The 23,686-nt window shown below is 33.3% G+C and overlaps 4 protein-coding genes across 4 annotated transcripts; 2 read left to right on the plus strand and 2 right to left on the minus strand.

Moving 5' to 3' along the window:
- Nucleotides 1–180: 180 nt before the first annotated feature.
- On the minus strand, nucleotides 181–2,472 carry LOC106378770. Its single transcript, XM_048737972.1, has one exon. It carries the CDS (start codon nucleotides 2,470–2,472, stop codon nucleotides 181–183), a length of 2,292 nt encoding a protein of 763 aa, XP_048593929.1.
- Nucleotides 2,473–3,266: 794 nt separating this feature from the next.
- Nucleotides 3,267–9,228, plus strand: LOC106364854. Its single transcript, XM_013804346.2, has 2 exons — nucleotides 3,267–4,172; nucleotides 4,207–9,228. Exons 1-2 carry the CDS (start codon nucleotides 3,532–3,534, stop codon nucleotides 4,913–4,915), a joined length of 1,350 nt encoding a protein of 449 aa, XP_013659800.1. The 5' UTR covers nucleotides 3,267–3,531; the 3' UTR covers nucleotides 4,916–9,228.
- On the plus strand, nucleotides 5,336–6,673 carry LOC106364844. Its single transcript, XM_013804335.1, has 2 exons — nucleotides 5,336–5,340; nucleotides 5,956–6,673. Exons 1-2 carry the CDS (start codon nucleotides 5,336–5,338, stop codon nucleotides 6,671–6,673), a joined length of 723 nt encoding a protein of 240 aa, XP_013659789.1.
- Nucleotides 9,229–16,956: 7,728 nt separating the features above from the next.
- On the minus strand, nucleotides 16,957–18,431 carry LOC111197717 (CBL-interacting serine/threonine-protein kinase 7). Its single transcript, XM_022720302.2, has one exon. It carries the CDS (start codon nucleotides 18,364–18,366, stop codon nucleotides 17,122–17,124), a length of 1,245 nt encoding a protein of 414 aa, XP_022576023.1. The 5' UTR covers nucleotides 18,367–18,431; the 3' UTR covers nucleotides 16,957–17,121.
- Nucleotides 18,432–23,686: the final 5,255 nt, after the last annotated feature.

A 23,686-nucleotide genomic window follows, 5' to 3' on the forward strand; every position in this document is an offset into this window, starting at 1 on the left:
TTTTTAGAAGAAAAAACCATACGAGACAAGGCAACACTGCACTTTCAAACACCACAACTTGCATACTTGAACATACCAACCTGTAACAGAAACATCAATACCTGAAACACAATTAAATCGAGATTGAAAAACATATAAACGAACTGGCTATATAAGCTGACCCTTACCATATGTGACTGACTATATTGGTATTTTACAAGTTGCTCTGTTGTGCCCACTAATACCACATCTACTACACTTGCGAGGCTGCCTCTTTTGTGATGTTTGCGATGACCGAAGTTTATCTTCAACAGTTTCATATCTGCGTTTTCTATTCCTTCCAACTGATTTTCTTGACTCTGGTGGTAGCACATTTTCCACGACAACATCTTCTGGCATGGACCAAGCATCCTCAGGAACAGCAATAGGATTGATGCTTTCATGATAAGCTTCTCGCCAAGCTTCTGTAGTGTAAAATAAATCAGTTAATGTGTGTGGCTGTCTTCCAACATGAAACCCAGCTTTAATTGCGTGCCGACAAGGTATCTTCATCAGGTTGTACTTCCCACATGAGCAAGTACGTCTATCCAAATCAACTAAGCAGTCGATTTTATCACCTCTAACAAGCAAGCGACCATCGCTGACAGGGTAAACTGCAAATCTTTTGCCTTTCTCGGTTCTCCTTTCAATCTTTTTCTCCACATCTTCGGTAAGAGGATGATTATGCTTTGAAATCTTTTTCTTACGGTTATAAAACCACCGAGTCAGCATTTCTCTGATACTGTCCAACAAGGGAATGATTGGATACTCTCTCGGCGAACGCAAAGCAGAGTTGATGGATTCGGCAGGGTTTGTTGTCCTTATGTCATATCTATATCCAGAGAATTGACATCTTGCCCACTTTTGGACTTCAGCATCCCTTAGGTATTTTCCAATTGCCGGACTGATATTACACACATTAGCAAATATCTTTTCAAACTCAGCAACTCTATAAACCTTGGACGCCTTTGCAACCAACCCAACAAGTCCTTTCCCATGGTAATATGTTACCACATTATTCAACAAATGATGAATGCAAATACCATGTTTAGCTGTTGGATACACAGTCTCAAGCGCCTTAGCAATGGCCGCATGTCTGTCCGAGATGAAAGCCAAATGATGATCATCAGCAATAACACTATTTAGTTGTCTCATAAACCATTCCCAAGAATTTTCATTCTCTGAGTCGACTACTCCGAATGCAAGAGGATACAAATTAGAATTTCCGTCTACAGCAGTTGCAACCAATAGAACTCCTTTGTATTTGTTCTTCAGAAAAGTGCCATCAACCACAATAACCCTCCTTATGACTCTGTTAAATCCTCGTAGCGATTGCCCAAATGCAATAAACAGGTACCGAAATCTCCCTTTGCTGTCAATCTCATACGATGAATGTGTTCCCGGATTAGCCTCTCTGAGCATGTGCAAGTATTTCGGTATTTTTCCATAACTTCTCTCTGGTATACCTCTAACAGCATTAACCGCATATTCACGAGCATCCCATGCTAAAGATTTCGTGATCTCACAGCCATGATCCATAAGCATAATCTGTATTATATCATTGCATTTCGGCCCTTCCTTAACCCCTTCATACCTATGCATAATCAGACTGCCTATAGTTTTGGCCGAAGCAGTCCTACCCGGTTTGGTTTTGTTTGAAGGTGTGCATGTATGTTCACCGACATACTTTTTGATAATGAAATATTCAGAATCCTTCAAACACTCTGCTCGAACACACCAATTGCATGCATTATCCTCACATCTAACGTACCAAAGTTGTCTATCCGTTTTGATAACCTCGTAGTGAAAGTTATGCTTCATTGCACATATCTCGAAAGTCGCCTTCAGCAAAGTTTTGTTCTCAAACAATTGTCCCTTCTTAACAACATTGAGCACAGAAAACTTTGACATCTTATGTATGTCCTCTTTGGCCGAGATCATGGTATCGGCATGATAGGCATCCTCATCAACTTCGACTCTTCTAATCTTTTCTTTCTTTTTCTCGCACTGCCTCTCAACAAACACAGGAGCTGGTTCGTTCCCCCTATCAACCGAGTTTCCCTCCTCTTGAGCAGAACTTGAATCAGCTGGCGACTTGTTAAGATCAAAGTCTGGTTCATTCAGATTCTCAACTTTGGCTTTAGATGTTACACACAATCGAGTAGAAACACACTTTTGAACAAAACCAACAAAATTCTGAAGCTGTCGATCATTTGCAATGATCACAGGTGGACAAGTTGATGTATTGATCAACTCATTAGGTAGATAACTCAACTCCAAATCGGGTAAGCTATCTTCTTCCATATCAAAATCTTCCAAAACCATTCTTTTAAAAACCTCTAAGGTAGAACTTGATTCCAATAACAGTAGCCTAGCCCCTTTCTCATCAGCCGAAAAAACCCATCCCGTGGTTGCTCCAAACTCCCAAACACCACATGTTGTATAGATATGCATCATAGAACAAGTTTTTGTGAAAATCACAAGACAAACTATAGAAAAATCATGGGGAAATCATAGATTGGTGAAGAAGAACATTCAAAATCGTTTTTTTTTAATTTTTCACGAAGCAAATCAATGAAAACACGTTTTAGGAAGTTAGAATATTTTTAGAATATTTTTAAAACTGCAACTTCCTTAATTTTCGAAAATTCAGTTTTTTTATCCGTAGAACGCACCTTCTACACTGTGTAGAACATAACAAAATTCCAGAATGTAATTTCTACACTATGTGGACGTTCGTGTATGTTTTAGATTTTGCATTCCTGATAACTTAGAATACTCAATAAAAGTAGAAACATCTTTCTGAATAAAAGTAGCGATCATTACAAATAGTAGAATCCGTATTCCCCATATTTAGAATTATAGTAAAAAGTAGTTTTTATGTTCTAAAACAAGTAGATGGATGTGTTCATTCTAGAATTCATTTTCTACTCACCCGTTTTGTGTAGAAACAGAATTCTACTTTTAGTAGAACGTAATTTAAAAACATTATTTATTATGTTTTTCAACCCAAAAAAAATATGTGTTTGTGTAAATGGGTGTTTTATTAGTTGTTTATATTTTTAATAATTTTTTTGATTCTTATAACTATTTATTATATTAATTTTAACATATGGAAAGGGTAAAAAGGAGAAAAAATGGAAAAAAATGGATTTATACCATAGGGACAACTATGCTGATTTCTTGTTCTCTTTTGGCAATTTTCCCAAAATATTATACTAAAAGCGATTCAGAAAAATAAAAAACAATAACATATAAAGAGAATTAAAAAGAGAAAATAAATTTATGAAAATATAGATCTGCGCGTGAGACTGGATTTTGATCCCAGAAAATCTGTTAAACACAATATTCTGGAAAATTTAATTTTGCATTTACCAGCTGTTTCTTTCTCACTAATTTTCCATTTTTATAGCTTCTTTCTCCAACACATAACTTTCTTCAACAACGTTTTCTATTAAACCCTAAAACACTGTCGGAGGTTTTGTGTTACTTTGTTTACTTCTCTCCCACGTAATGGATCCGTGCACTTTCGTACGTATTACTGTCGGAAACTTGGTTGTTAGGGCATCGCCATCTGTTTCGGACGCAGCACCCGGTAACTGGTTCTGTAAGATCAAATTCAAGAGTTTGCCACGCCAAGTCGTTGCTGTTCCCGTTCTGTTTCGAACCGAATCAGAATCCCAGTCCCGGTTGTGCTCCGGTGATGTGCCAACCGTTTCTGCCTGCTTCACTCTAAGCAAGGCTCAGATCGAATGGTCTCTTATGAAGCCTGAACGGAATGTCCTCACTGTCGAGGTTTATTCCTCTGTTCCGTCGTGTGGACTCGTCCCTTCTTTGGGTGAGAAGCTGATTGGTCGCTTTAAGGTTTCGCTGGACTTGAAGATGGCGGAGACAACGTGTTTGGCTCACCACGGGTGGATTGAGTTGGGCACTAATAACAAGTCAAAGAAGAAGAAGAATCCGGACCTCCACGTTACCGTACGGGTTGAACCCGACCCGAGATTTATGTTTCAGTTCGACCGCGAGCCCGAGTGTAGTCCCAAAATTTTTCTGGTACAAGGAAACAAGAAAGAAGCTGTTTTCACATGCAACTTTGGAATCAGAAACTCCCCGAATTTTACTAGGTCAGTAATATTTTTTTCATATGCTTTTGGGTTATATGCTTCTAATTACATTAAATTTTTGCAGATTATCGTGCATGACCACTGGAAGGAAACAGACATGGAGGGCGAGAAAAGGTTGGTCGATAACGATCCATGATCTCTCTGGCTCACCAGTAGCTATGGCTTCGATTGCCACACCTTTCGTACCATCACCCGGTTCCAAGCGCGTGTCTAAATCAAGCCCCGGCGCGTGGCTCATCCTCCGGCCTGATGGCTACATAATGAAGCCATGGGGTCGTCTTGAGGCATGGCGTGAACCTGGCTTCTCTGACATTCTCGGTTACCGGTTCCATTTATTTCAAGATGACATCGCTTCTGAAATCTTCTCATCGTCTTCGATCAGGACGAAAACAGGAGGGAGCTTTGTCATGGACGGAACCATCGCTGCCGCGGACACCAACACGGCAGCTTCTTTGACACTGTCGGATGGAAGCTTTGATCTGTCTTCCCGGATGAGTACTGAATCATCAAAAAACCGTTCAGGATGCGGGTCGGATTTCGGGTTTCTTCTACCGCAAGCGCAACAAAACTTGGGGTTTGTGATGTCGACCACGGTGGAAGGAGTTGAGAAACAGAGCAAGCCTAAGGTGGAAGTAGGGGTCAAGTATGTGAAATGCGTGGAGGATGCGGCGGCGCACGTGGCTTTAGCAGCGGCAGTGGATTTAAGCATGGATGCTTGTAGACTGTTCTCTCACAAGATAAGAAAAGAGCTGAGACAGCCAAGAATCGTTTAAGGTTTATTGCTTTTATGATTAGTTGTCTTTTTCCACTGGAGTAATTGTCTCTTGTGGAAAAGTTTAAGAAAGAGTATTTTTTTTTTTAATTTGATGTTTCATGTTAGAATTTGAACTTGTAAAGTCCAAATATTAATCATGTCTCCAATTATTTTCAAACAAGTTCCTTACTTCATAGTTTAACCTTGAAGACAAACAAGAATATCCAAACAGAATATGCACTGAAACCTCTATAAATTAATAATGTTGAGACTACACCAAAACTATAATCTGTTTATTAATTTATAGAGATATTAATTTATCGATATATAAATTGAACCAACAATTCAATTTGGGACTATAAAATTATATTAATTTATGGAGATTTTTAGTGTATATTAATTTATAGAGTATTAATTTAAAGAGGTTATACTATTGACAATGGAGTAATTTATTCACTTATTGTTGCCTTCTACATTTCTACTTCTGGTTTTAGAATGGTGGAAAACAATTTGATTAACGGATCATTATGATTTTGATCATTAGAATATTATTATAAATTAAATTTAATTAGAATTTTATTATTAAAAAAATTATGTGATATTTTAAATAAATTTTATAATTATACTTTATATTATATTAAAATAAAAGTAATATATGAATTAAATATGATAAAATTGGTAATTTTTTCTATTTTATTTTTTAAATGCTTTAATTAAATAAATATTTCTATTCACTGTTATCAGATTAAAATTCGTAAACTATCTATCTAGTATTTTTGTACGAAAAAATAAAATTATTAAGATATGTTAAACTGTTATATATACAACTATTGCTAACATCCAAAAATATCCTATATGGATAAAATTAAGTAAAATAAAATGATTTATGCTACTTTACATAAAATTTACTAAGGAAAAAGGATTATATTGTTTTAATGCATTTACTTATAAAATCCCACAAAATACTAAAATGATAGATTTTAAAATATATATTTTTAAACACAACATGAAAATATAAATATATAATGTGCGTTATCTAGGCATTTTGAGAAATGCTAGGGTATGTGACGCATCTGATAACGCACATTGGAGACTAGGAGGAGGAAGGATCCGTGTCTTCCAGGATATTATTGAGCAGATTCAAGAACGACCTGTACCTGTTAATGACCTAGGTCCAGACATTGTTCTGTGGAAGCATAATCAAGATGATTATAAGGAGTTTTTTTCAGCTACTAGGACTTGGGAACAAATCAGAGTCAGACGTGAGAGAGTGGATTGGAGCACTGTGGTATGGTTCACGCAGGCTGTTCCTAGATTCTCTTTCATTACTTGGCTTGCAATAAAGGATCGGCTGTCTACAGGAGAACGTATGAGGGTGTGGGGTTTACATCAGGAGTGCTTGCTGTGTGGGGAGAGGAATGAGACTAGAGACCATCTATTTTTTGCATGTCCTTACAGCTATATGGTTTGGCTACGAGTGACGGGAAGACTTTTTGGTACTCGTATAACACCAGATTGGCAGGATACTGTTGCAAGGATACGCTATGATCGACGGTCAAAGCTGGATACAGTCCTTGTCCGAATGGTCTTTCAAATGACAGTTTACCATATTTGGAGGGAGAGAAATGCAAGGAGACATGGGAAAGCTTGGATACCTTATGAGAAGCTGACCTCTCAGATCGATAAGACTATGAGGAACAGAATCTCTTCTCTGAAATATTCCTATGGGGATAAGCTAGCAGGACTGATGAGGCGTTGGTTTGAAGTGACGATGTGAGACAAGTTCTCTCTTAGCTGAATTAGAAATTTTTTCATTTTTTGTTCTCTTTGGTTTAGAAGCTAGTTACTTTTGTTTTCTCTTTTTGTAAATTTCTATTATTTTGCTGATTATCAATAAATTTGAAATTTCATCAAAAAAATATAAATATATAAATACCATTCTACAGTATAACTAAATAAGCTTATAAAGGTAATGTATGCAACAAGAGTTAAAAACAAAGTAAAATTTATAAAACAGATCACTATATATTATTAATGTCGAATAAGAAACCTAAAAATAAGATTATAGAATTGCATATTATATAACACTAAAATGTAAATCGAATATTTAAATTTTTTATGATAGTATCACATTTGTACTGGTAAAAAATTTATGTGAAGAATGACCACCACATATTGCAAGTGCATGGACATGGTTGAATGTTGTATTTGTCTTTAGATAATAAAAAAACAAATTAAGCTAAGTTGATGACTAAGTAAAGTTTATTTACTCACAAATAACTTAATCTAAGTAAATTTGTTTTTTTATTTACAAAAATAAAAGAAGTAAATTTGGTAATGAAACAAATTTAGTGACAAATGACTCAGCTAAATACATTTGATGACAAACCCAAGATAAATTGGTTACAAATGACTAAAGCTTAGTAAACTTAGTGATTAATGTCTACATTACTGTATGACTAAATTGATAAATCTCTCATATAAATATACATCTTATCTCTCCACATATAAAGTTCCAAGAAAATCTCTAGTCTTTTTAAAAGTAAGTCTCGAGAATTTAGCGTAGATGTTAAGTTTGCGGATTATGTTTTGGGTGATGCAAAACAATCTCACATGGTTTTATCATGGAATTCAAAATTGTATAGAAACTGTCTCATCTATGGCGATTTATTGAATTAAGAAAAGAGATCACATTTCAACTCCACATTTTCGTCTATTTACTTAACGATTTTCAAACGTTTTATCATTTTATATTATCGTTTCCAACTTGTTTTGTTTTGTAATTTTCGATCTTGATTCTCGTTACCTAACATAAAGTATGTAGACTTTAGAGGCAAAGTGTTTATCCAGTAGCCAACTATAAAACATTGATCAAAACAGGACATGTATAGATTATCAGTTTGCATTATACGACTTGTTGAATGAAGTAAGACACATCCTCCTCATACTCATCATAATAAGCCGGCACAATCGTCCAGTCAAAAAAGTCAGAATAAGTTCTGGTCCAAATAAGATTCACTAAAAAGAACAAAACTTGGATTCATCCCCGTGGTAAATTCTCTAATTTACCTCAATGACTAGAACCAATCACAGTGCCATGTAGGATTAGTGAAAAAAGAATAAAACTAAAAAGAAAAAAGCTAAAAAGGAAAACGAAGACGTCGCCGTTAATGAAGAATATAAGGTGATCTTTGTTTATCTTTTAGGTTTTGAGCTTCAATCCACGATTGTTTTTACTTTTGTCTCCAAGGAGCTTCAAATCAATGACAGGCTTGTTAATTTATTTCAACACCAAGAACTGATCTAGATTTGATTTAATTCAACCCTAACACATTTCTAAAGAAGGTAGAAATACTAACCTTGATCCATGCTTGGATGCAATCCCACCAATTGATCTTCTCCTCTTTAACCTTCTCTTTGATGATTTTCTTGATGGACAGGAAATCCCAAACCTTCCTTAATCTCCTCTTTTAGATATTAGTGTAGTGTTGTAAAGAGACTTCACGTCATATTGATAAAAGGAGTACGAGTCCTTTTATAATAATCTAAGAGACGTGCTGGTTTATATCCATCAAACGGATGTTTGTAACACAACTCTTCTTTATAACCGAACTACAACATATACTCACATATATATTACATTATGGTAATATATTCTATTATTACTACCTTGTATATATATGTGTATAATCATAGGATTAAGGATATTTATAAGCCAAGGTAAAGCAGGAGGGTTAACAATACACCCATATTCTAACTCATTACTCGAAACCGATCCATCACGGTATCAACTCTTATATTAGAATATAAAACATTAATATGAACTTGAACTTTATATTAAACCAATAGACACATAGGTCACACAGAATATAAAATATTCTTACATTCTCCCACTTGACCTTTGTATCGACTTAAGGGTTCAATAACTTTAATGTGCACTTTTCTATCGAGTTCACTTGATCTTTATTAAAATTTGGATTGATCGAATCATGGCGGTTGTATGCCATTAAACGACATAGTCCCTTCCATGTATCACAAATCAATTTTAATTTTATATCAAACCTTATATGAGAAAAACTTTTATTTCTCAAACCAACCATATGTTATCTACAAACCATAAGTGTATACACATACTTTAATGATAACATAATAAATAAATCAGAAACATAACTTTATGTGAATTCTCAGTGTCAAATACATAATAAGCATCCCATAACTAAAATAGCAAAGCCTTATCTATAATACCCATACGTTCTACATGGCCATTGAACGCCTTGGGTGGTAAACCTTTAGTTAGCGAATCCGCTACCATCATGTTCGTCCTTATGTGCTCGAATGACACTCTCTGTTTCTGAACTTCTTCTTTAACAGACAGGTACCATCATTGTTAAACCTCTGATGCTTAGCTGCAATGTGAAGAACGTTGTTCTTATGTGGTGTTACCTTGTCGAAATCCGAATGATGAAACCTGGCAAGATTAAGGAGATTAGTTTCTCCTTTAGCTGCATCTATAAGCAATCTCCAGTCCATCATGCGTCTGCAACCAAACGCAGTTGATAAAGCCTCAAGAAGATCTAAGTGATGTAGATTCTTGATCAAGTAAAATCTACCAAAACCTGCAAGTCCGCTGATACAAAGAGGATTTTTGTTTAAGAGAAAGGAGATGCAGATGCAGTGGTGGAACTATGAAAAGTTTTTATGAGGGTCAATTCATGATCAACATATATTAAAGTACATGTAAAATTTTTTTTATTCAGAAATCCACAAGGGTCAACTGACCCACATGGCTATAAGCTGGCTCCGCCGGTGCGCACATGCAGCTTTTTAAGCAGTCTTTTAGTGTATATATGGAAGAGAGAAGACAGATTATCTCTAGTCTTGTAAAATTGTTTCATTAGTCAACTTTAGTCTGTGGATGAGAGTAGACAAACAAACAAACTTGAATTTGTAAAACTTTACTTTGTGACACAAGGCATATTACAATTTATAACCTTTACTTTTTGTATAAAAGTTGTTTATTTTCATTTTTAAGAAAGTTCCTTTGTTACAACGTAAATTACATGTATCTATATTTCCTCTTTTACTAAAAATGTATATTTTTATAGTTTAGATAATAACTAAAATATAAATACGTTAATTCTAATAAATAAATATCTATTATAGGCAAGTTATTCTAATACAACTTAATATTTTTGAAACTAATTAAAAACAAACACACATTGAAATCTAAACATTCACTAAATTAATAAGATAAATTATAATGACATGCAAGATATTCATTATTTTTAAAAGCGATGTAAGAATACTTAACATTGTAATTTTAAGAGATCTTGTTCAGTAACATGTCCGCCTCAGCAAATCACACACACATTGTTCCAGTATATGTATCTTATATAGAAATTGACAACCGAACATTGCAATGATTAGTTAATGATTGCAATGGTTAACACCACAATTGCAATGATTTATTATAAAATTTACAATCAACAAATGCTATAATCACTAAAAGATACAATTACCAACAACTACAATGGTTTCTTACAAAAAAAAATTACAACGGTCAATCACCAAAAATTCTGATCACTGATTGTTGCAATGTTTCATTTAATAAGTTGTAATTATTCATCTAAGTAATTGTCATAGTTCATTTAAACGGTTGCAATATTCCTTTAAATCTCTAATAATTGTTTTCTCATTTAATTGTAACTAGAGTTTATCCCGCACATCGTGCGGGCATATTTTTATTTTATAAATATTTAATTTTTATATTATTATATAAATTTAAATATACAATTTATATCTTAGTGTTATGTATTTTATAACTTTTTAATTTTATTGTTTAAGTTTCTTATTACTTTATTAATATAGGAGTTTGTTTTATACATTTTACCCTTTTTATTACGTTTTCGAGTTTTCATAATTTCAAATAATCAAATAATAAATATTTTTCAACATATGATTTTTGAAAATATATAGCTGTAGAAATAAATTTTTAACATATGTTAATAACTTCATTTATATAAAAAAAATCTGACATGATTAACAAATTTGAACCCGTTTTAGTGGTAGATGATAATTTATTTAAATGAAAGCATTATATTACTTAATTATGAAATTAATTAATACAATATTTAATAAAAATTATTTAAAAATTTAGTAGGATTTTGTTAGATTTTTCTCAACAGATTTTGTTATAACTGAAAATAAAATTCAAATCTATAGTTAAAATTAATTTATTATTAATATTCCTATTAATTATTATGTCATATTATGTGATTAATGAAATGGTCCTAGTAGACTTCTAAATAGTAGATAAAAATGGTACTTCGATTAGAGATTCAATAGATAAACAACATGTGTATAATATTCATGCATAAATTAAAAAGTGCATCTATATATATATATATATGTGTGTGTGTATATATATTTATTTTTCGTTTACATTTTGATAATACTTATCTATCAATAAATATTGTTGTCTAAAAAGGCTTAGTTATTTTATTTAAAACACAATAATTTAACCAAACAAATAAAAAGAAATTCACCAGAACATGATAATATAAACCATAAAATATAACTGAAAATCATATATTTAATTTCTTTATATATAATTTAGATAATAAGTAAATTAACCAACAAACAGAATTATGATCAGGATGTTTTAAAATAGTTTTAAGATTATTTAAAATTTATATAAAATATATATGAAAATGAAAGAAAAGACAATTAAAACGTAACTTTTAGAATGAATAGACATATATTTAGACATTTTTAATAACCTCTTAAATTTTTTGAATAAAGAATACACCCTTAGATGAAATGATAGTTGCTTATAAATCTATGCAATTTGATAAAACACTATCATTATGAAAGGTCACATCCTTAAATGTTTTGATAACCTTTAAAAAATCAATGCAACCTCTAAGATGAAAATACACAAACTTTCAATATTTTGATAACATATTAAAAATCAACGTAACCTCTAAAATAAAATAAAAACACAACTTTTTAATATTTTGATAACCTCTTTAAAATTAACGCAACATTTAAAATGAAAAGACACATTCTTAAAAATTTTCACAACCTCTTAAAAGTTAATGCAATCTCTAAGATGAAAAGACACAACCTCTAAAACGAAAAACACAATCTTTCAATATTTTGAAAACTTCTTAAAAATCAATACAATCTCTAAATAAAAATTGAAACTGTAAAATTGTGTCTTTCCTACTACAAGCAAACAGTGTTGTTGTAATATTTAAGATTCAATTCCAGAGGACCAGTTTACACTTTATTCTTATTAGTTCTTAATTTAGCTAGAACAATGATGGGCTTTTGATTTGTGGGTAACGTGCAAAACAAGTAAAATAATGTAAATGTGAATTCAACTTAAAAGAAGCAAACCTAGGGTTACTTCATCAGGTGCTAATACTTGTGAGATAAACAATTATTCAAGCGTTATAAGAACAGGTCCAGAACTCGGATCACTTAAGTAGAACAGTCCACTGTCGTGGAACTGCCCCCTCTGCTGATCGATCTTGATACCTAAACTCTCGTTTGGATCAAGACGCGACAGCAAGCAATAGAGATCAAGTTCGATAGGTTCACCAAACACCCTAATATCTACTTTCGCTGATTAGGGATGCTAGGCTCATTCATAACAGATCTAGCAACCTATTACACGGTTAATGAACAGGTTAAACCTAGGATCTAACATTAAGCGGCCAGATTAATGCAAGCAGTAAGGATGGATATGAATGAAGACAATAATATGATTCACTTATCTATGTTTAGCTCACATGATTAACACCCTAGAACCCCAGACTAGCTAGCCGACTACTCAGCCATGACACAAGAAAACACAAGCATCAATACTGAATAATACTGCATAAGAATAACATAACAAAAAGAGGGTTCAGGGTAATCTTCTCTAGACGAGAGAGATGGAGCCGTCTCCCTTTTCAAGATAGCAAATCCCAACAATGGAGTTCTAGAGTATGGTTTCTTCTCAAAGAAATAGCGTAGAATAATAAGGAGAAACAGAAAAAGAAGATATATCAAAGCCACAGGCGGCTGGGAGAGAAAATAGAGAGATTAGAGAAAATCCCGAAATAGGTTGTAGTTTCCTTAAAAATTTCTGCCGCTGGAACAGGCACTCGGGTTGTTCCGCTCGACCAGGAACAATCATCAAGACTGTTCTGCGTGAAAATCACCAAATTGCACTATTTTCTGCCTCTTTTGTTCCAGCTGGTCCATCTCTCATCCAATGCAACTCCAGACCTGTAATGACTCGAAAAGGACTAGGAATACTCGATAAAGACTTGAAAACCAATTGAAAAACATATATACAAGATGTCTAAAACACCATATATCAAAAATATACACAATATGAAAGTTGTATTGAAAGATACAACTTTCAATATTTTGATAACCTCTTACAAATCAATGCAACATCTAAAATGAAAAGACACAACCTTTTAACATTTTGACAACTTCTTAAAAATCAATGCAATTTATAAAATGAAAAGATACAATCTTTAATATTTTGATAACCCCTTAAGAATCAATTGAACCTCTAAAATGAAAAGACACAATCTTTAACATTAGTTAGGATTCCTATTATTAATAGATATTTCTCCATGTGTTATATTTGGATTAGGAACATTTACATTATATGGCGTTAGCAATATGTTAAAGCTAATCACTAAATATATGAAGATATAGTCTTGTATCAAACACAATACATTAATACACTAATATAGTTTCAACCAGTGAGATAATTTGTTTAGCACACATAAGTCTTTTCCAAGCACCCAAAATCTGAAACAAAAGTGATCCACCAAGAATCGTAAGCTTCAATTGCTCTATGAACCTTAAAAAATTTAGAATCATCTTGGGTTTTTTGGATGAATATGGAGAAAAAGTGAAAGAGATGTTGTTTTTAGTTAATAAGAATTGAGAAAGAAAGAGTGTAAATCGATTTTTTAGGTGTATTAAGAGCTTCAAATTGGTTGTTCATGGTGGTTGGTGTATTGATGGCAATGGCAATATTGTAAATACCTGAGGAAGATGAGGGTGATAGAGTAAAATATGCATTTTCAAAAAAAAAAGTTATGGCATTTTCGTGAATAATCTGAACTTTGGGATGAAAGAGGAAAGTCAAAGTTCACAAAAAAAAACATGGGCTAGTTTTATGTTTGACTTCAAGTTTTGAGTGATATTTGCAAAAATCCCAATAAATCCATGCTTTCAAAAGTCTTTTAGTTCAAAGATGATACTACAATAGTAGTGCAGAAAGTAAACTAAGAGACAAAACAATACACGTAAACATTATGCTTTATTAAAATCTCATTTAAACAATATATTACATGGTCTGTTTAATATAGATTTTATATGTCTAGTGTTAACACCCTAACACACGCTACTGAAAGATTCATAAGCTATTCGCTTATGTCCTCTTTCGTTGAGTACTTCAGCCAGTGCTTCAGCACGACCTCGAAACACTTTCAAGAGCTTATCTCTCTTTCTATAAGATCAGCCTATGTGTCTCTGTCTCTCTACAGATTACCCATATCTAGCTTATACTTATTCTTCACGTTCCCGAAATCCTAGTCTCCAAGGCAACATGGATATGGACATCTTCCATAACATTATGTGCAACTTTCTTTTTTTTAGAATGCACTTATTACTCTTCTCTTAAGTCATAAACTCGAGGATTGCTCCTCAAGTTTTTTTTTTTTCATATCTCCAAGATAATCTCTTGCTCTCCAATTCTACACAACTCCAGCTCAGCACCTTTCATCCATGTGGTCTTCACCACTCAACACGACGTATGTGAAGCTGAGCACGTTGATGGATGCTCGTAGAAGCTTTGATGATACTAGAAATCCAAACGTTGCTTCTATTGCCAATTTGATAAGTGGGTACCTAAAGAAACATGAATTTGAGGAAGCCCTTTCCTTGTTTAAAACAATGCCAGAGAGAAGTATTGTTACTTGGAACGCACTGATTGGTGGGTTTGGCCAGACAGGACGGAATGAAGAAGCTGTGAGTACTTTTGTGGATATGGTAAGGGAACGTGTTGTGATGCCTAATGAATTAACCTTCCCTTGTACTATAGCAGCCATATCCAATATAGCTTCTCACGGTGCTGGTAAAACTACACACGCATGCGCGATCAAGTTCAATATAATGTCAATGTTTGTACTTCCCTCCCTAGTTTTTACTACAAATGTGTTAACATGGATGATAGTCGTTTGGCGTTCAACAAGATCCATGAAAAAGAACGGAAAATCGGGCCTTGGAACTCTATGAAATTGATATGGAACATAGTTTTCACACTAAATTTTTCTCACATAGAAAAATGACTTTGTACTTACTCTTCTCTGTCGCCAAGCCATTGTTCTTCAAGATCTCAGAGATAGTTATAACCACAGTCGTGATTGCTATGTACAGAAATCAAAACATTTAGAGATACGCAAAGAGGAAAGGCCGTGTTTACATGCTTTTTAAGAAGCTTAAAGATGTATACCCATTCCAAGTGCAGAGAGTTCGACCTCGTTGTGTTGCTGAATGTACCTCTGGACATCAGACGAATAAAGAATCAAACGCCATGCAATGGCACAGTTGTTATCTTTGGAATACGAACAAATACTTGGTGAACAGAAATAAAAGACCGCTCAAAAGGTTAAAAATATCGATTATGAAATCATCTAAAATCAATCGGATTTCCGCAAACAAATTTTGAGAAATAAATGTTGAAACCCTAGATTCGTTGTGAAATTTGAGAGATTTAACAGTACCTTGGCGAGATTAACGTAGAAAAACAATGGTTTCTGAGACTCGGATCCTGTTCTTCTTGTGAGTCTCAACAGAAGCCTTCTTTGCCGCCGGCGCGAGGATGATGTTGATCTCTGGTGCTTTGATAGGTGCAAAAGCCTGTGTTGCTACTTCCATCGCCATCTTCTTCGATCACTCTTTCTTTCACTCTCTGCGTTAACTTTCTTCTCTTTCTCTTGCTAGCGGGAAAAGTTAAACGGGGAATTAGAAAACCGTTATGAGGCCTTAAAGGCCTTTATATAACGAATAGATAGAATAAAGCTTTTTTATCCTCTGACCTGTTTTCTGTTGATTTCCACGCTAAGTATTTTATTAGCACACAGCCTAGATGTTTCATCCGAAAAGGTTCATTCAGTAGATAGAATAAGAGAACAATTATCAGCTAGTTTCTTCACATATACACATCTATCAAGCTTACTATTGTGAATTGAATCCCTTACAAAAAATTTGATTCCACAATCTTGGACTTTACTTCATGTTATAGAAATACTTCCTGAGTAAACAAAACCAGTCTTCCTTTCCTTTAACCGTAGGCCCTTCAGGCAAACCATCTTCACGTCTAACTGTTCCAGCTCCAGCTCCTCATGTGCAACTATCTTCAGAAAATCCCATGTTCTCAACAACATAATCAATGCCTTCTTTCTGAGAGAAGTTTTTGTAACCAATTTTGCCTTCAAATGTGACAACCTTTTTTGTAGACTCATTTTTCAGTCAATGATTCAAATCCGGTTCTTATCCAGAGAAACTTGCAGAGAGAGTATTTATCTGCTGCCAGGAAATGAGTGAATAAGAGAACAATTATCAAGTACAATGTAATGATCAAAGCGTATGCAATTGGTAGGAGCTATGAAAAGGCTTGTGAATTATTTGAGATGAGTTATAGCGGCACACTGGATAAATGTACATATACAACACTCTCATCTACAAGACTACAACCTTGCAAGCTCTGACAAGCCTCATAAGGCCATATCTTACCTGGAGAAAATGAGAGAGACATAATATACAAGCGACTGCATACCTTACCGTGTTGTTATATCAAACTTTGTGAAACTGGGTCAGTTTAATATGGCAAGGGAAGTGTATAAAGAGATGCTTGAGTTCAATATCGAACCGGATGTTAGTATTGATCTATAACGTTGTCTTGATCAATTTTTTTGCGGATGCAGGAAACGTTCGAGAAGCTATATGAGTTATGTAGAAACTATATAACTAGAACTTCTTGAATCGTGTAACAAGAGGCGACGTATATACATCAAACTGTATGATCAACATGTACAACGAAAGATCGATAGTGACAAGATTCAGAAGCAGTTTCTGAAATTCTTTATGACGTCATTCTTACACAAAATTGGAACAAAAAGCAAAAGGAAAAACTATGTCACAAAATATTTACATGACGTCATTGTGCCACGAGAGAACTATAACTTGAAGCTCTGTTATCAAATCGGACCACCGTGAATCACCTTCTTCTCCGTCAACAACTTTCACTTCAACCACCACAACACCCACAGCTAACTCCACCGCCTCCACAGCAATCGCCGTTCTTCCACTTCCTAATACAACTTCCTTCTTCGTCTTCCTCACTGCATAACCTAATCTCTCCCCAACCGCCTTCGCTTTCTCCTCCACCTCCACGGCGGAAACCTTCGCCGTGAACCTCCTCTCTCTCTTCTTCTTACTCTCAAACAAACCGGAGAGATCTAGCCCCGAAGAAAGCGAGATGAGATCAAAAGCAGTGATCGAACTCGATTTCTCCAAAACCGGTTCAGATTCGAAATTGAATTGGGAAGCGTCTAGAGATTTCTTGAACCAGGTGGTTTTCATAACCGTCTCTATCCCCATCCTCGTCACAGGATTGGGATCAAGCATCTGATAGATAATCGATTTGGCTTGTTTCGAGATCCAGCTCGGGAACTTGTAATCTCTCCTTTGAATCTTCCGATACATGGAAGCAATGTTCGAATCGTCGAAAGGAACCTCTCCGACGAGAAGAACGAACAGGATCACACCGCAAGACCACGCGTCAGCCTTCGCTCCGTCGTATCCTCGCCGCGATATAACCTCCGGAGCCGTGTAAGCCGGCGTACCGCACGCCGTGTGGAGCAATCCGTTTTGGAGATGCTCCGGCAAGGCGGATAAGCCGAAGTCGGAGACCTTGAGGTTCCCTTCCCTGTCGAGGAGGAGATTCTGCGGCTTCACGTCGCGGTGAGCCACGCCGTCTCGGTGAGAGAACTGAAGCGCGGAGGCGAGCTGCTGGAAGTAGCGACGCGCTGTGGATTCGGGGAGGCGGCCGCGGCGGAGGAGTTTGGAGAAGAGCTCGCCGCCGGAGGCGAGTTCCATGACGATGTAGATCTTGGATTTGGTAGCCATGACTTCGTGGATCTTGAGGATGTTGGGATGGTCACGGAGACGGCGCATCGCGTCGATCTCTCGGATTATTCTCGGCTCCATGTTGGAGTCGATGGTCTTCTTCTTGTCAATGATTTTAATGGCGACGAGCTCGTTCGTTTCGATGGAGCGAGCCAAATGGACTTTGGCGAAGCTTCCGCTGCCGAGACGGCGACCGAGTTCGTATTTCCCCAGGAGGATTTTCGCCGGAGATGACTGGTTTTGCGGCTGAGGAAGAGAGTCCATGGCGGCGAGAGGAAGTGGTGCCTGAGCTCTTGAGGGATTTCAGGGACGAGTTGTTTGGTGAGTTGATGTTTGTTTTTATAGGGAAAATAAGCTATTTGTTATACCGAAAATACCCTTCGAAAATAATTATTATGTTTAATAGAATCTGTTTTACGTGTTAAACGGGACTCGAATAATATGATGTTTAATAGAATCATTAATAAATAAGATGAATAATGTGTCGAATGGAAATTTAGTCAACAGTTTATATTTTGGTCTAAAATAAAGGTCAACAATTTATCTTTACACAGAATAATTATTTCAAAATGAACGTCAGTTTTTATGTAAAATTTACAAATAATTATTTAAGTAGGCAAAATGTAAGGAAAACTGTTTTTGCTAAACACAGCTGTTAAGTGTTAATAGTTATGGCAAATAAACCGAATCCGAAAATCCGAACCGAATCTGATTCGATAAAGATGAATCTGAACCGATCCGAACCCGACGTAAATACCGAATGGATCTTGTTTTATGGTATTTCGAGTTATGGTGTTATCCGAACCGAACTCGAATCTAAATGGATACCCGATAGAACCCGAAAGATTTCAAAATTCCAAAAATAACTTGTACGAAACATGATCTCAATTCCTAATATGTATATAAGATACATTAAGATATTATTGAACATCTAAAATAATTATCTATTATTTGAAGATTGATGGTTGAAGGTGGCGGTTGAAGCTTGGAGTTTTTAGATTTTAGATTTTGGTTTTGTTGTCACTGAATAATGTTTCTAATTTCATGAGAACTTGGTTTTCGTTTCATGCTCTCATTTATTTGGTTTTCCTTTTATCAATAACTATGTTTATCTTTCGTTCGATTTTGAATGATCACGTTTGATTTTTTTTCTTATTTTTGAATTGATTTTACTTATGTTTTTATTACAAAATAGGTATAAATCAAGTACTTTAAAACTGAAGAATCAGTTGGGACCCGAATCCGAAAGTACAATGGATTGAACTGGTTTTTTGAAGACTTACTAATTCCGACCCGGACCGGATAGAACCTGAACCGGTCCCGAACCAATTTTTCATATAACCCGAATGGAGCTGATTTTGATAAATCCGAAAAATCAAGATCCGATTGGACGGAACCGAAACCCAATTGGGACCCCAAATGCCCATGCCTAGTTATGTATCTAAAGTCAACAAACTAAAAGAGAAAGTATATTAATTTTACAAAAACATTTCAACTTTGATCTTTAACGTTTTTGGTTAGTGAAGGAGGCTATTACACAAGTTCATTAGATATTGTTTGGGTGGATTTTTCTTTGTAAAAGCTAACCAATCATCGCATGACCTAGTCTTTAATTTGCTTAACTAGATATTAATCCGCACATCCGTGCGGATATATTTATATTTTTAAATTAATATTTAAAATATAAAATATGTTATAAAGATATATATCTAATATCAATTTTATGTATATAATTTTTATTTTGAAAATTTTATTTGTTGAAATTTATTTGATGATATTGTACAAATCATGTATTAATGAGTATTTTTGTTTATTTATTTAAAATGCAACATCAATATTAATAGTTTAATTTTAAACGTTAGTTTTATATGAATTAATAAAAAAATATTAGCTTCTTTGTTTATAAATTTTAATTCTCGAAATGTTTTTATGTGAATAAATTAAATTATTTTTGTTATATTTTAAATATTATTTTATTTAATATATTATATTTCAGTTTAATGATTTTATTTTTACTAAACATATCAATATAAAATGTTACAACCAATAAAATATTATTTATTTTGTTTTATATAAAAATTTAATTTGATAATTTAAAAAGAATGAGGCTATACTAATTAATTTCAAAATTAGTTATTGGAATATATAAAATATGGTCTATATTAAATATGATAAACAGTCAAATAATAATTAATTAATGACAATATATTTATGTTTTCTTAGAAATGTTATTTTTAGATGTATATTATTTTTGTTAGAAAAATATCTAATGAATGGTCTAACATAGACTTGTGTATAGTAGATAAAAATATGACTCTATTTTAATAGAGTAGATATTTAAACTAGAGCATAATCCGTATTTATTTTAAAATGATTAAATTAATTTATAAATTAATTAAATATTTTTTAATTAATTGAATGTTGTTTAGTGTTGAGAGATTTTACTTGCATAATATTTATTTAATTTAATATTTTTAGTGTTAAGAGAGACTCTAGTTACATAATATTTATTTTATGTGGCTTAACTATCATTATTATAATTGTTTTATGTAATTTATCTTACTAATATCATATTTTCTAAAAGGCTTTCAAAGTTATAACAGTTTCCAAAATCATTATTTCATCTTTTATTTTATATTTCAATTTCTGCACGTGAACATTTTTTGTAACACCTTACATACTCGAACTTCACCAACCCGTAATTCGATTAGGCTACTGAAGAACTGCCATGATTCGATCTCAATTATTCTATTGAATTATACATTTTCCTTTGCAAATCAATTGAGCTGGAAAAGTATTCGTTATATATGCAATGCTCCAAAAGTTATGATGTTTGGGATTTTGAGTTTTAGATCTAGCTAATAGAATCACTGTCTTGATTCATAAACTTATATGAATCATATAGTGTATGTGTTGGCCAAAATGATATCGCCTGGCAAACTTTATTATTATCTTTTGGACAAAGCGAAAATATTATTTATTTGTTTAGTTTCTTGTTATAATTGCATTCAACTTTACACACCACCATATTCTTCTACAAAATATCTTGTGGTTGATAGCACTATAATTATTCCACTAGCTAGTGCTTAAAAGCTAATCATAAAAAGTAGGAGTAATCACTATTCCATGTAGAGAATATAATCTTGGTGTTCATCATTGTCTTTGTATCTATTGGACACTTGGTTTTGAAAAAAAAAATTTATTTAATTAATTAAATATCTTCCTCTCTTATTTCAATGGTCCATACGTTTCCATCTTGCTCTTGCTAGATTTTCTCATTCTTTGTTATGATCAAGATTTTAATTAATCGCGAATCATTAACTGTGGCTTATTTAAATCACAGATTAAATGGAATACTGAACTAAGGGTAGATAAGTCATTTACGCAACGAGCAAACTGATCAGTGATCACTGGAGGCTCTTGCGCCCCACTAACCGTCAAGAATCTTTGCTTGTTTTCAACTGACAGGTGGACGGCTCTTCTTCTGCCATGTCAGCAAAGACTTGAACTCCATGTGGGTCCACAGGATGGTGGTCAAAATTGATGTTTATTTAAAATAATTTGGTATTAAAAGTTGAATTTGTTTTGTCAAGATTCATAGGATTAGAAAACATACAACAAAGCTTCAATTTCTGTTATTTTATTCTTCATGAGATTTGGACTTTGCCAGTCCACAATCGCATATTCGCACACACTAGAACTCACTAGCATAATTCCATAATAAAAGATTATATTAAAATGGAAAAATTTTCGCATATGCATATGACGATGATATCATATTAACTAGTCCATTTTTATACGTATCTTAGAAAACTATTTATATCTTTGGAGTATTTGATGTGGTGGACTAGTATATGAATATGTTTAATCCATATCTATATTTGTCTCTATAATAGTATTTAGAGGTAAAATCACTTCAACCATACTCTATTTTTGTCTTCTAAAATAGAGATTGTTATTTTCACCTCTATATTTAGAGAAAAAAATATCATTCTTTTATAATGGAGATATTTTTTTTTATTCACAAAATGATCTTTTAACTTTTTATTTTAACAATTATAACCAAAATAAATATTTTTAGTGAAAATGTATTGCTTATATAAATATATAATCATACTTTTATTTACATAATAGTTTCTATAAAAATATTCAGTGTAAATAATATCATAATTTTATGATTGTTAAATTAAATTGGGTTGGTTTTCAACTTTCACAAATAAAATGTATTATTCGTAAAATTAGAATAGAATATATCAAGAATATTTTTTTTTAGAGGAATAAATAAATAAATACATTGGAGACAAATCCATCTCTAGAGAAATTTTTTATTTTAGAGAAAAATAGGGAAATACATGGGAGATGGTCTAAGAGACGTGATATAATCAGCTGCCATGAAATCATATGTCCAATTAGTTTAAAAAAAAAAAATCACATGTCGAATTACGTGAGACGTACAATAACTTACAATTAAAAAAAAAATACTTTTGCCACATTTTTCAAGTTTTAAATTTTGATTATGTGCTATGTGGTTGTGAGGTGTTCCATCTGTGATCAGATAGGTGGAGAAGGTGAAACATACATAATGCTCGACGGCTCGAATGAATTTGGTACATTTTGACATAAGCAATGAAATTATAGATAACATTATTTTATTTTATTTTTAATTAGTAGTACAAGTTAGGCAAGACTGTTTTGCGTGAAATTTCGACACGAAGACGAAGAGTAATTGTATTTGTTTCCAGTTAAATGGGAAATAATTAATAATTCATATTTTTAATGAGGGTTCGTACATATTTATAACTATATTATTTTCTTTATTGATATCTTAGCTTAACTAGTCATGCATGTTTCGTATGGTCTTGATGCTAATAGATACAAGGCTAGTTTTGTATAATGAAAATCTGTAATATATCGAATTTTCAATAGTGGCCATATAGTTTATTTTTTAAAGACCAGTGGCGATATAGTTCAACAACCAAATAGAGTAATAAGTAATGAACATATACTAATGGGAAGATTCGAGTCCGCACAATTAAAAAATTAATGAACGCATATTTATGGGAAGATTAGAGAAGAATGAAATTTATACTAAGCAGAATGAGCTGAAACATGTTTTGTTTTTAGCAAAAAAAAAAAAAAAAAAAAAAAAACATGTTTTGAACGAATTTATTCCTGCGATTTAAAACATCCTGGGGCGCCTTTTTCTTTATAAAAATAATATAAGTACCAAAATAATATTCATAAAAGAAATTTCCAAGATCCATCGTCAAGTGGAAGACGACATGATTTTGAACCAGAGATGAAAACGACACAATGAAATAAATAAAAATATTTGAAACTAACAAGGAACCACCAATTATAGATCTTAATGATAAAATATTATTATTTTATAAAAAATAGTCTAGCTCGTCGGTATGTTTGCCATGTGTGTCGATATATATATATATAACATGTATATGATATAACCAGCGTTTTTAAAACCGGAACGGAAGCTGAACCATAACTTTTTTCGACCACGCTTTAATATGGTTTGACTGGATTAAACCTGGTTGAATACTTTGATTTAATATATTTTGAGTGTATA

This window comes from Brassica napus, chromosome A1, assembly GCF_020379485.1.
Source record: "Brassica napus cultivar Da-Ae chromosome A1, Da-Ae, whole genome shotgun sequence".
NCBI lineage: Eukaryota > Viridiplantae > Streptophyta > Magnoliopsida > Brassicales > Brassicaceae > Brassica > Brassica napus.

Coding starts and splice junctions, on each gene's coding strand:
- LOC106378770 (XM_048737972.1), bottom strand. CDS start 2,472: ATGCATATCTATACAACATGTGGTGTTTGGGAGTTTGGAGCAACCACG.
- LOC106364854 (XM_013804346.2), top strand. CDS start 3,532: ATGGATCCGTGCACTTTCGTACGTATTACTGTCGGAAACTTGGTTGTT. Junction 4,173..4,206: donor TTTTTTTCATATGCTTTTGG/GTTATATGCTTC, acceptor AAATTTTTGCAG/ATTATCGTGCATGACCACTG.
- LOC111197717 (XM_022720302.2), bottom strand. CDS start 18,366: ATGGACTCTCTTCCTCAGCCGCAAAACCAGTCATCTCCGGCGAAAATC.